The 13,363-nt window shown below is 33.1% G+C and overlaps 1 protein-coding gene across 1 annotated transcript in view; it reads left to right on the forward strand.

Annotated features, from left to right (window-relative positions):
• The window catches only part of dapk1 (death-associated protein kinase 1), a 178,193-nt gene that overhangs the window by 137,721 nt on the left and 27,109 nt on the right, over window positions 1-13,363 (forward strand). Inside the window, exons 12-18 of the mRNA XM_061980418.1 lie at window positions 887-1,006; window positions 5,468-5,566; window positions 5,707-5,805; window positions 6,316-6,414; window positions 8,861-9,058; window positions 9,132-9,329; window positions 9,460-9,558. Of these exons, the coding sequence (XP_061836402.1) occupies window positions 887-1,006; window positions 5,468-5,566; window positions 5,707-5,805; window positions 6,316-6,414; window positions 8,861-9,058; window positions 9,132-9,329; window positions 9,460-9,558 (912 nt within the window). The remainder of the gene's footprint in view (window positions 1-886; window positions 1,007-5,467; window positions 5,567-5,706; window positions 5,806-6,315; window positions 6,415-8,860; window positions 9,059-9,131; window positions 9,330-9,459; window positions 9,559-13,363) is intronic.

The following is a 13,363-nucleotide window of genomic DNA, read 5'->3' on the forward strand; positions in this document are numbered from 1 at the left end:
TATGTGACGTGTGTAAGAAGGTGCACTTGCTGTCTGTGAGAGGGAGACACAGGAAAGAGTGAGAAGAGCCTGTCGTGTACTGCCAGCAGCTAAAAGCAACTGCGTGAGAATTCACAGACCTGTGGATGTGTTGAAGGTGTGCTGGAAAATGCGGAACGGAAATTAGGGCGCAGCAGAAAAGTGGAATGTATTATTTAAATCGGTGCGTTGGAAAACACGGAGCGGAGTTTTTTTTTTTAACTGGATCTGGATCTGCATTTTCCCATGCCTTGCCGATACGCAATTTTTGGCAAATATCGGCAGCCGATCCGATCCAAATATCGGATCGGGACATCCCTATTTCCGATATTACATTTTAATGCATTTATCGGCCAATAATATCGGCAGTCCGATATTGTCGGACATCTCTACTCATTAGCATTGCCAATGAATAAAAATCTGCATTACATCTCAGTTCTCACAACCCTTGGCAGCCAAAATTTAAAAAAAAATGTCATCCTATTTAGTGAAATAAATATTTGCAAAGTGTGACCTATGTAAGAAGCAGCTGTAGCTCTGTAAAGTGTAGCTCCTGCCAGGACATGTTTGTGTTGTGCAGCTCTCAGGTGCTTTAGCCTTGAACCCCCCCAGCAGAGAGGTCACACTCTGGAATGTAGCCGGCGTGTCGCGCTCGGCTGAGCAAACGCCACATTGGCCTCGCCTCAACCTCTCCGCCTTCCTCGTCCTCGTCACTGTGTGCAGCCGAGCGTCGCAGCTCCATGGCCCGTCTGGCCCCGCTCACCGGGTCACGTGACCAAAAGTCCTGCTGTGTTTCACTGTTTCTATGTAATACGCTAAATTCCATGAGGGGAGTGGGTGGAGTAACTTGTCTTTCACGTCCATCCAGGATGAGGAAGACTCCTTTGTGATGAAAGCCATCATCCACGCCATAAACGACGACAACGTCCCCGGTCTGCAGCATCTGCTCGGATCATTGAACAGTTACGACGTCAATCAGCCCAACAAGGTGACGGCCAGACGCCATCTTTTTTCTGTTGTTGATGCTGATCTTTATGTTTTTGTTCTAAGGTGGATTTCATTGACCGTTTCATTTGTGAGTCAGTCAGAAAGAGAGTGACTTGCATACATACTTGCCAACCTTGAGACCTCCGATTTCGGGAGGTGGGGGGTGGAGGCGTGGTCGGGGGTGTGGCGGGGCGTGGTTGGGGCGGGGGCGTGGTTAAGAGGGGAGGAGTATATTGACAGCTAGAATTCACCAAGTCAAGTATTTCATACATATATATATATATATATATATATATATATATATATATATATATATATATATATATATATATATATATATATATATATATATATATATATATATATATATCCTAAAAATATGCAAACAAAACTGTGTTTAGATAATTGATACTTCAAACTTGCATAAATAAATATCAAGGAATATAACATAACTTGGCTTCTGAGAGTTTCAAAATGTAATGAATAAAATGCTAAAGTTGTTGATAAACAAGCAATTATTTTAATAATTAAATATGGTCATTTTAAATGAATTATTATGATAATTTAAAATCAATTATTTCAAATATGTTTATTTTAATTTATAATTCTATGACTGGATGTAATAAGGAGTCAGGAAAAAATACAAATAAAAATACAATTAATTTTGATGTTTTTAGCAAAATATAGTAAAAATGTATTTAGTTTTTTGTTTTTTTTTAATTAATAAATATATTTATTTTTAGGTAAGATAAACATAATAATACAATTTATCTATAGTCTGGATGATTTAGTTCTTGTCACCCTGTTGTCCTCTCGTCATGAAAAAAGGCTGTCCTCACTCAGGTCCCCATGGAGCTGGAGGGGGCGTGGCTTCCAGCTCCGGCTGAAAATCGGGAGATTTTCAGGAGAATATTTGTCCCGGGAGGTTTTCAGGAGAGGCGCTGATTTTCGGGAGTCTCCCGGAAAATTCGGGAGGGTTGGCAAGAATGCTTGCATACAAACTGAAACTGCAGAAAATAGAACGACAGTGGAACTTTGATTTAGGAACTTAATTTGGTTCTTGGACAGGGTTTGTACAAAACCCCCAAACCAGTGAAGTTGGCACGTTGTGTAAAAAAAAACAGAATACAATGATTTGTGAATCCTTTTCAACCTATTTGCAATTGAATAGACTGCACACTATAAAAAGTCAGTTTTCAAAAACAAGAAAAAATATATATATATTTTATTGTCTGACAATAGAACAAGAAAATTCGGCTTGTCAAGACTTTCCAAAACAAGTAAAATGAGCTAACCTCAATGAACCCAAAAATACCTTAAAATAAGTATATTCTCACAAATAACAAGTGCACTTTTCTTGGTAGAAAAAAAAAACCTTTTTGATAAATATGTTGAAAAATATTCTTAAATTAAGTAAATGCTAGTGCCATTACCTTGACATAATGATATGCGCTCGGCATCATGATTTTTTTTTTCATGCTTGAAGTAAGAAATTATTACTTTAAAAAAGTAGTTTTATACTTGTGAGTGTTGATGACACAGCTTTGCATCAGTTGATATTCTAGTTTCAAGCATGTTTTACTCAATATAGGTCATCAAATCTCAGCTACAAGCTGTAATATCTTACTGAGATCATTTAGGACCAAAACCCTTAAAACAAGTAAAACACTCTAACATAAAATCTGCTTAGTGAGAAGAATTATCTTATCAGACAGAAACTAAGCAAATATCACCCGTATTTGAGATATTTAATCTTACTTAGATTTCAGTTTTTGCAGTGCAAAGACAAGATACTTAACGTTCTAACTGGAAAATGTTATTTTTTGCAAATATTAACTCATTTGGAATGTGATGCTTGCAACATGTTGAAAAAAAAGCTGGCACAAGTGGCAAAAAAGACTGAGAAAGTTGAAGGAATGCTCGTCAAACACTTATTTGGAACATCCCACAGGTGAACAGGCTAATTGGGAACAGGTGGGTGCCATGATTGGGTATGAAAGCAGCTTCCATGAAATGCTCAGTCATTCACAAACAAGGATGGGGCGAGGGTCACCACTTTGTCAACAAATGCGTGAGCAAATTGTCGAACAGTTTAAGAACAACATTTCTCAACGAGCTATTGCAAGGAATTTAGGGATTTCACCATCTACGGTCCGTGATATCATCAAAAGGTTCAGAGAATCTGGAGAAATCACTGCACGTAAGCGATGATATTACGGACCTTCGATCCCTCAGGCGGTACTGCATAAAAAAGCGACATCGGTGTGTAAAGGATATCACCACATGGGCTAAGGAACACTTCAGAAACCCACTGTCAGTAACTACAGTTCGTCGCTACATCTGTAAGTGCAAGTTAAAACTCTTATGCAAAGCGAAAGCCATTTATCAACAACACCCAGAAACACCGATGGTTGTTGTTGTTGGGCGTTTGCCAGACGAGCGGGTGAAGCGTCCGGCTGAAGAGAGAGAGAGGCCTGGCGTGCAGGCGTGTCCAGGGGTTAAATCCATGTTTGTTATTTACCCCCGGATTGGGGTGGCACTGATGTCATTTTTTTTTTCTAATATTTTCACGATCCACCTGTAGGGTCCCAAAGATCGACTTTCTGTCGTATCACAATTCCTATTTATCTTGATTCTAAAATCTAAATAGATAATTTAATTAATAATTAATAATTTAAAAAAATCGATTAAAAAAGTTTTTTTTTATTTAGTTGAAATTGTATATATATGCATATATATGTGTGTGTGTGTGTGTGTGTTTGTATATTTATATATACACACATATACCGTATTTTTCGGAGTATAAGTCGCTCCGGTCGAAAATGCATAATAAAGAAGGAAAAAAACATATATAAGTCGCACTGGAGTATAAGTCGCATTTTTGGGGGAAATTTATTTGATAAAAGCCAACACCAAGAATAGACATTTGAAAGGCAATTTAAAATAAATAAAGAATAGTGAACAACAGGCTGAATAAGTGTACGTTATATGAGGCATAAATAACCAACTGAGAACGTGCCTGGTATGTTAACGTAACATATTATGGCAAGAGTCATTCCAATAACTATAACATATAGAACATGCTATACGTTTACCAAACAATCTGTCACTCCTAATCGCTAAATCCCATGAAATTTTATACGTCTAGTCTCTTACATGAATGAGATAAATAATATTATTTCATATTTTACGGTAATGTGTTAATAATTTCACACATAAGTCGCTCCTGAGTATAAGTCGCACCTCCGGCCAAACTATGAAAAAAACTGTGACTTATAGTCCGAAAAATACGGTATATATACTGTATACAGCAGTGGTTCTCAACCTTTTTTCAGTGATATACCCCCTGTGAATTGTTTTTTAATTCAAGTACCCCCTAATGAGAGCAAAGCATTTTTGCTTGAAAAAAAGAGATAAAGAAGTAAAATACAGCACTATGTCATCAGTTTCTGATTTATTAAATTGTATAACAGTGCAAAATATTGCTAATTGTAGTGGTTTTTCTTGAACTATTTGGAAAAAAAGATAGGTTTTTATTTATATTTATAAAGGATTTTTGAATTGTTGCTATTTTTAGAATATTTAAAAAAAATCTCACGTACCCCTTGGCATACCTTCAAGTACCCCCAGGGGTACGCGTACCCCCATTTGAGAACCACTGGTATACAGTATGTATGTATGTCTATATATATATATATATATATATATATATATATATATATATATATATATATATATATATATACTGTACATACATATATTTTTATATATATATATATATATATATATATATATATATATATATGTATATATATGTATATATATATATGTATATATATGTATATATATATATATATATATATCCATCCATTTTCTACCGCTTATTCCCTTTGGGGTCGCGGGGGCGCTGGAGCCTATCTCAGCTACAATCGGGCGGAAGGCGGGGTACACCCTGGACAAGTCGCCACCTTTATACTGTACATATATTTATATATATATATGTATGTATGTATACATATACATACATATATATATACGTATGTGTATATATACATATGTGTATATATACACATATACCTTTGGCCTGTACTGTTTGTATGTGTATATATATATATATATATACAGTACATCCTTTTTAAATATGTTTTCAGGCCATTTCTATACAACCAGAAAGAGCTCTTCTAACTATAACCTGTTTTGAAAACGGTTCCTCATAATTATTATACCAAATAATGCATTGTGAGAATCGAGAATCGATGAGCCCCAGGAACCTGAATAGGATTGAATGTTTAAGTGCCCAAAGAGTCACACCCCTAATCAACATTATTAGCATTTTGCCTTTACATTGATGTACAGGTGGACATGAAAGACTATAAGAACCAGAGTGCAGTGTTTGCATGATCCTGTGTGTTATTGAAGATGCACTGCATGCCAGCTGACTACAAGGATGTGTACGTTGCAGCACGGGACCCCTCCTCTGCTGATTGCAGCAGGCTGCGGCAACATTCAGATCATCGAGGTGCTGATGAGAAAAGGTGCAGAGATCAAGGCCAATGACAAGGTAGCCGCTCGCCATTACGCAGCAATTTGGACCCCTTTAGTACCCACTTGTTATTCATTCTTTTGGACAAATCCGTGTGCCTGAATTTTGGAAAAGGTCAGTTTCTGTCCAATATAATCTCTCGCTGTCGTCTCCATCAGAGTGGGGCCAACGCCATCTACTACGCAGCGAGACACGGCCACGTCGACACCCTGAAATTCCTCCACGGCAAGAAGTGTCCTCTGGACATCCAAGATAAGGTGGAACGCAATAACAACAACACACAACATCCTTCCAAAGCCGCACGCCAAGCAATTACTCGCCCCGCCGAGCCGTCAGACCTCCTGAGAGGCATTGCCTTCCACATACACACACTGCAGAACACATCTGAGGAGAAAAACCGGTTAGTCAGGCGTTTTATCAGCTTACTTGCCGTTGCCATAGCGACCAGGCTCGCCGTAAAAGACTGGGTATTTTGTGTGCGTCTGCTAACCAGAGGTGTCCTCTTCCACCTGACCAACCACTCTGATTTTTATGATTACTATCTTGTACTCGCTTTATTACGCCCTAACCACCAACAAGCTACGGCATGATGGAAGAGAGGAAAAGAAGTACTGATCATGCAGGATTACATTTATTGCCTATTTTTTCCCCCCAAAATCTTGGTTAAATTCACCGCTGTTAATAACATGACGTGCAGGTGAGATTAACAACACGCTTGCGCTCTTTGATGATGGTTGAGTGTATTCCGTCCTTGTTGTCGCCTACAGTCTGGAGAGACCGCCCTGCACGTGGCGGCTCGCTACGGCAACGTGGACGTGGTGAGCTACCTCTGCAGTATCCGGGCCAACCCAGACCTGAGCGACCGGGTAAGTACGTGTACAAATGAAACAAGGGTATGCAAGACCCTTTCCAAAACATTAGAATATCATGGAAAAGTGTGTTTATTTCCATAATTCCATTCCAAACGTTAAACTTCCATAGATTATAGATTCAGGTCCCACAACTTCAACGATTTCAAGTATTTACTTGTTTATTTGTACATAATTTGGGCTTCCAGCTCATAAAACCCACGAAAACAGAATTTTTTTTAAGCTGTGACTCACGCCTCATTCCACTCTTTCTTGTTCCAAAAATATATTTTTAACCCTCCAAATTAAAAAAAACAATAATACATTTAAAAAAACAACAATGGTATCCAACTTTTCCCCCAAAATATAAAACTTTTTTTCCTAAAAAATAAACTGTGTTCCTTAAAAAACATACAACTTTTTTTCCCAGAAATATTTATATAATTTAAACAATAACCTACAATTGTTTCCCCAAAAATATGCAAATTTTTTCTTAAAAATAAAGTATACAGCTTTTTCCCAAAATATTTTTTAGAGCTGCAAAAAAATTATTAAAAAATTCAATGTAAAACTTTTTGCCCAATTACATGTAACTTTTTTATTTAAAAAAATGTTTTTGTTTAAAAATATACATCTTTTTTTATACAACAAAAAAAATATTTTTTAAACCCACAAAATGAAAAATAAGAAGTTATTTGTTGTTTTTTTTCCAAAATCAGCAATACGCATTTTTTTTGGAAGTATATAATTTTTTTCCTAAAAAATATACTGCTTTTTTTCCTTAAAAAATATACTACTTTTTTCCCAGAAATATTTTTTAAATACCCAAAATGAAAAAAAAACAATAACCAACAATTGTTTCCCCAAAATTATGCAATTATTTTCTTAAGAATAAAGTATACAGCTTTTTCTCCAAATATTTTTTAGAGCTGCAAAAAATGTATTAAAAAATTCTATGTAAAATGTTTTGCCCAAATATATACAACTTTTTTATTTAAAAATATTGTTTTTATTTTAAAATATACACCTTTTTTTATACAACAAAAATATTTTTTAAGTCCACAAAATAAAAAATTAGTTTTTTTTCCCAAAATCAGCAATACACATTTTTTTGGAAGTATATTCTTTTTTCCCCACAATATACAACTTTTTTTTCCTAAAACATAAACAACTTTTTTTTTTTTTAAATATACAACTTTTTTCCCAGAAATATTTTTTAAAGTACCCCAAATAACAATAAAAACAATAACCAACAATTGTTTCCCCCAAAATATGCATTTCTTAAAAATGAAGTGTACAGCTTTTTCCCCAGATATTTTTCAGAGCTGCAAAAAATTTATAAAAAAATACTATGTAAAAATGTTTTGCCCAAATATATACAACTTTTTTATTAAAAAAAAAATATATATTTATAAATATACACCTTTTTTTATACAACAAAAACTTTTTTTAATCCACAAAATAAAAAATAAGAAGTTATTTGTTTTGTTTTTTTCAGAAATCAGCAATATACATTTTTTTGGAAGTATATCATTTTTCCCCAAAATATTCAACTTTTTCTCTGCATTATAAATTTTTCTTTGAAGTATACACATTTTTCGCCAAATCATACAACTTAAAAAAAAATTATAATTTAAAATCCCCCAAAACTATTCCCAAATAATCTTATTACTTTTCCCTTCAAAATATAAAACCTTTTTACACTTAATACACATTTCTTGAAACTTATTTTTCCATTTTTTTCCCTCAAAATATAAAAAGATTTCCATAATAGTATACAACTTTTTTACAATTTTCTTGTTTTTGTAATTTTGTTTACAAATTGACAATTTTCTTGTTGGTATATAATTTTTTCCACAAATAGAAACCTTTTTTCTCACTAATCTCCACATTTCTTAGAGGTATACAACAATTTTTTTACATTAAAAATTGTCACTAATACATATTTTTCTTAAGTGTGCAACCTTTTCTCCCAAAATCCTTGTTTCTAAATGATACACTTTTTTCCCCCCAAAACACACAACCTTTTTTCAGTAATATACATTTTTCCTGGAAGTATATACAGTAACAATAACCCTTTTTCTCCAAAATATAAAACTGTTTTCTTAAAAATATAATTCATAATAATAATAATGTAATAATGTTTTCTTAAAAGTAAACAAACCTTTTCCATGAAAATATATATTTTTTAATTCTCAAAAACATTTTAAAAATACTACAATAGCATACAACTTTTTTTCTCCCAAATATACAAGTTTTCTTTAAAAACATATATTTTTAAATTCTCTGTAATACACATTTTTCTTGAAAGCACAGTAAACAACATTTTCCCCCCAAAACATTCAACTTGTTTCTCAATGATAAACTTTTTTCTTGGAGGTATAACTTTATTTTTCTTTGACAAGACACACACACGCGTGTTTTAATGGTCACGAGTGAAACCTTCCTCTGCCGCCTTCTCCAGGAGAAGGAGACTCCTTTGCATTGCGCCGCCTGGCACGGGTACTCTGCAGTGGCCCGGGCGCTGTGCCGGGCCGGTTGCCACGTGGACAGCAAGAACCGCGAAGGCGAGAGCGCCCTGCTGACAGCTTCCGCTCGGGGCTTCGTGGACATCGTGGAGTGTCTGGTGGAGCACGGCGCCGACCTTGAGACCACCGACAAGGTTGTGAAGTGTCCGATGCAATTTTTTTTTCTTTCTCTGCTGCCTTTTCTATTAACTATCTTCCCCCTTCCAGGACGCCCACACCGCCCTCCACCTGGCTGTACGAAGATGTCAGGTGGAGGTGGTCCACTGCCTCCTCAGACACCACTGTCAACTGGACCGGCAGGATCGCCATGGCAACGCGCCGCTGCACATCGCCTGCAAGGACGGCAACCTGGCCATCGTCGTGGCGATCTGTGGTGCCAGAGCCGTCCTTGATCTCCCCAACAAGGTGTGAGAAAAATGACTTTGTTTTGTGCACAGAACATTTTTAAGTCTGTTGTGGTTTCAAAAATTTTTTAAATCAGGAGGTGGCCCACGGCCACAGCTGTTAATGCCAATGTTTGCTTGTTTTTTTCCAGTACGGCAGGACTCCCCTCCATCTCGCCGCCAGCAACGGCAGTATTGAAGTTGTCCGTCACCTGTGCCTGTCCGGAGCAAACACAGACGCCGTCACCAACGTAAGTCACTGCTCATTCATCATAGCAATAATAATAATAAAAGGCATGATATCAGTTTGGGCTCTTTATTAGGTACAGAGCCTAGAAGTCCTAAAAAACACCCCGCAAAAAATAATCAATTTTAGAGTTCAACCTGGAAAAATAAGCCCCAGAAGTCTGCATTTTGTTGTTTTCCTTGGGTTTTTTTTGCGATGCCACCAAAGGAGAGCAGAAGCGATGGCAAAAGTGTAATGATAACCATAGAACCAGAAATGGAATTTACTGACTCTATTATACAGTACAGTATTTAATATATATGCACACTTAAAATATAGCCTATAGAGACAAAGATTGATGGTGAAGACCGTTTCACCCTGGAACATATTATCTCTGTTTCTATTATTTTTTTATAGAAATGTTGAAATTACAACAGCTTGGAACTCAACTAGCGTCACAATGTCACAGACATTATATTTTGTGGTTTGATTGGTCAATAATTGGGTAGGTATCACGTTAAATCATAACTTTTTTCTTGAATATTTTTCTTAAGGAATATTCTATTTTTTTCCTCAGAATTATGTAACTTTTCCCCAAAAAAATATGTTTTCTTTTTTCTCCAGTAATACATGTTTCTTTGAAGGTATACAGATTTTTTTCAAAAAATATATTTTTAATCCCCCAAATTGAAACAACAACAATATATTTAAAAAAAAACAATTGTATCCAACATTTCCCGAAAAATATACAACTTTTCTTTTTCCCCAGTAATTCATGTTTCTTTGAACGTGTACAGATTTTTTTCCAAAAATATATTTTTAATCCTCCAAATTATTCAAAAACAACAAAATATATGTATAAAAAAAACAACAACAGGATCCAACTTTTCCCCAAAAATATACAACTTTTTTTCCTAAAAAAATACAACTTTTCTTTTTAAAAATCATACTACTTTTTTTTTTTTTTTTATTATAATAATCAACAATTGTTTCCCACAAAATATGCAACTTTTTTCTTAAAAATAAAGTATTCAGCTTTTTCCCAAAATATTTTTAGAGCTGCAAAATATTTATAAAGACAAATTCAATGTAAAACTTTTTGCCCAAAAATATACAACTTTTTTTTTTGTAAGTTTTTATTTAAAATATGCACCTTTTTTTTATACATATACATGTTTTTTTAAATACACAAAATAAAAAATATATACATTTTTAAAATCCCCCAAAACTATTCCTAAATAATCTATTACTTTTTCCTTCGAAATATACAACCTTTTTTTTTTTTATCAGTCGTACACATTTCTTTTTTTTCCAATTTTTCCCCTCAACATATAAAAAGATTTCCACAGTAGAATACGACTTTTTTCCCAAAAACATGCAACTTGTTACTGATATTCAAGTTTCTTGTTGGTATCTAATTCTTTTCAACAAAGACACAACTTTTTTCTCAGTAATATACACATTTCTTAGAGGTACACGACTATTTTTTATATAAAAAAAATTCTCACTAATACATATTTTTCTTAAAAGTATGCAACCTTTTCTCCCAAAATCCTTCAAAAATATGAAAAGATTTTCCTAATAGTGTAAAAGTTTTCCCCCTAAAACATACAACTTGTTTCTAAATGATGCACTTTTTTCTTGGCGTTATATACTTGTTTCCCTCCCAAAATACACAACTTTTTTCAGTAATACACATTTTTCTTGGGAGTATTTTTTCTCCAAAATATACAATTTTTTTTTTTACATTTTTAGGTAAAACTTTTTTTTCCAAAAATATTTTTTTATCCTTAAAAATATATTTTTAATACTTTCACAATAGCTTACAACTTTTTCCCCAAAAACATGCAACTTTTTACTCAATTTTCTTCAAAATTGTACGACTTTTTTCTCCAAAATATACCACCTTTTTCTTAAAAAATAACAAACTTTTTTTTCTCACTAATACAATTTTCAATGATATACATTTGTCTTGGAAGTATATACAGTAACTATAACCTTCTTTCTCCAAAATGTTAAACTGTTTTTGTAAAAATATAATTCATAATAATAATGTTTTCTTAAAAGTAAATTTTTTTAATTCCCAATAAATAAAAAATATAAATACCACAACAGCCTACAACCTTTTCCCCCCAAACATACAACTTTTGCTTTAAAAATATATATTTTTGAATTCTCTGTAATTTCTTGACAGCACAGTAAACAACATTTTTCCCCTATAACGTACAACTTGTTTCCCAATGATACACTTTTTCTTGGAGGTTTATATTTGTTTTCCCCAAAATATTTTCAGTAATAGACATGTTTCTTAGAAGCATATACAGTAACCTTTTTTCTCCAAAGCATAAAACTTTTTTTTCTCACTAACTAAATAAAAAACAAATATTTGTAATAATTCCACAATAGCTTACGTTTTCCCCCCAAAAAACATACAACTTTTTACTCAGTAATTTTTTTCTCCAAAATATACCACTTTTTTCTGAAAAAATATCGAACTTTTTCTCATTAATACAACTTTATTTTTAGTAATATACATTTTTCCTTGAAGTATATACAGCAACAATAACTGTTTTTCTCCAAAATATAAAACTGTTTTGTTAAAAACATACAACTTTTTACTCAGTAATTTTTTTCTCCAAAATATACCACTTTTTTCTGAAAAAATATCGAACTTTTTCTCATTAATACAACTTTATTTTTAGTAATATACATTTTTCCTTGAAGTATATACAGCAACAATAACTGTTTTTCTCCAAAATATAAAACTGTTTTGTTAAAAATATACAACTCTTCCTTTAAGAATATATATTTTTAAATTCTCTGTAATTTACATACAACTTCTTTCTCAATGATACACTTTTTTCATGGAGGTTTGTCATTTTTTTCCCCAAAATACACAACTTTATTTTTTTAATAATAAAAATGTTTCTTGGAATTATATACATAAACGTGGATGCATGTGAAAAAGTGCAATATATTTATCTGTACAGTAACCTATTTATTTATTTATACATGCACCTTATTGCTTTTTTATCCTGCACTACCATGAGCTAATGCAACAAAATTTCGTTCTTATCTGTGCTGTAAAGTGCAAATTTGAATGACAATAAAAAGGAAGTCTAGTCTAGTCTAGATATAAAACGTTTTTCTTAAAAATATTAAAAAAACCATTTCTTATTAATACAATTTTTTTAAATAAATTAAATTTAAAAAATTAAGTTTTTTTTATCCTAAAAAATATTTATAATAATTCCACAATAGCTTACAACGTTTCTCCAAAAAACGTACAACTTTTTACTCCGTAATATAGAATTTTCTCCAAAATATACTACTTTTTTCTTTAAAAATATATTTTTTTCTCACTAATACAGCTTTAATTCAGTCAATAATTTTTTCCTGGAAGTAAATACAGTAACAACCTTTTTTCTCCAAAATATAAAAATGTGTCTCAAAAATATAATTCATAATAATAATATAATATTTTCTTATAAGTAAATAAAGTTTTTCACAATAATATTTATTTTTTAATATTTTTTTAAATACCATAATAGCTTACAACTTTTTCCCCCAAAAACATACAACTTGTTTCCCAGTGATACACATTTTTCTTGGGAGCGTAACTTTTTTCTGCAGAATACATGGCGCTGAAGAGAATTATGTCATTAAAGTTTCCTTTCAAAGAAATGAAGCATTCCCAAAGAGGATCCAATCCCAGCTGTAAAAGCAGAGTGCTCTCCAGCTGTTAATATTGCATGGCATCCTGATGCCATCTACATGTTTCATACAAGCTCTTGTATAATTCACTGCCCAGTGGGTTCGTCTCACGATGA

This window comes from Nerophis lumbriciformis, linkage group LG20 (assembly GCF_033978685.3).
Source record: "Nerophis lumbriciformis linkage group LG20, RoL_Nlum_v2.1, whole genome shotgun sequence".
NCBI classification, from domain to species: Eukaryota; Metazoa; Chordata; class Actinopteri; order Syngnathiformes; family Syngnathidae; genus Nerophis; species Nerophis lumbriciformis.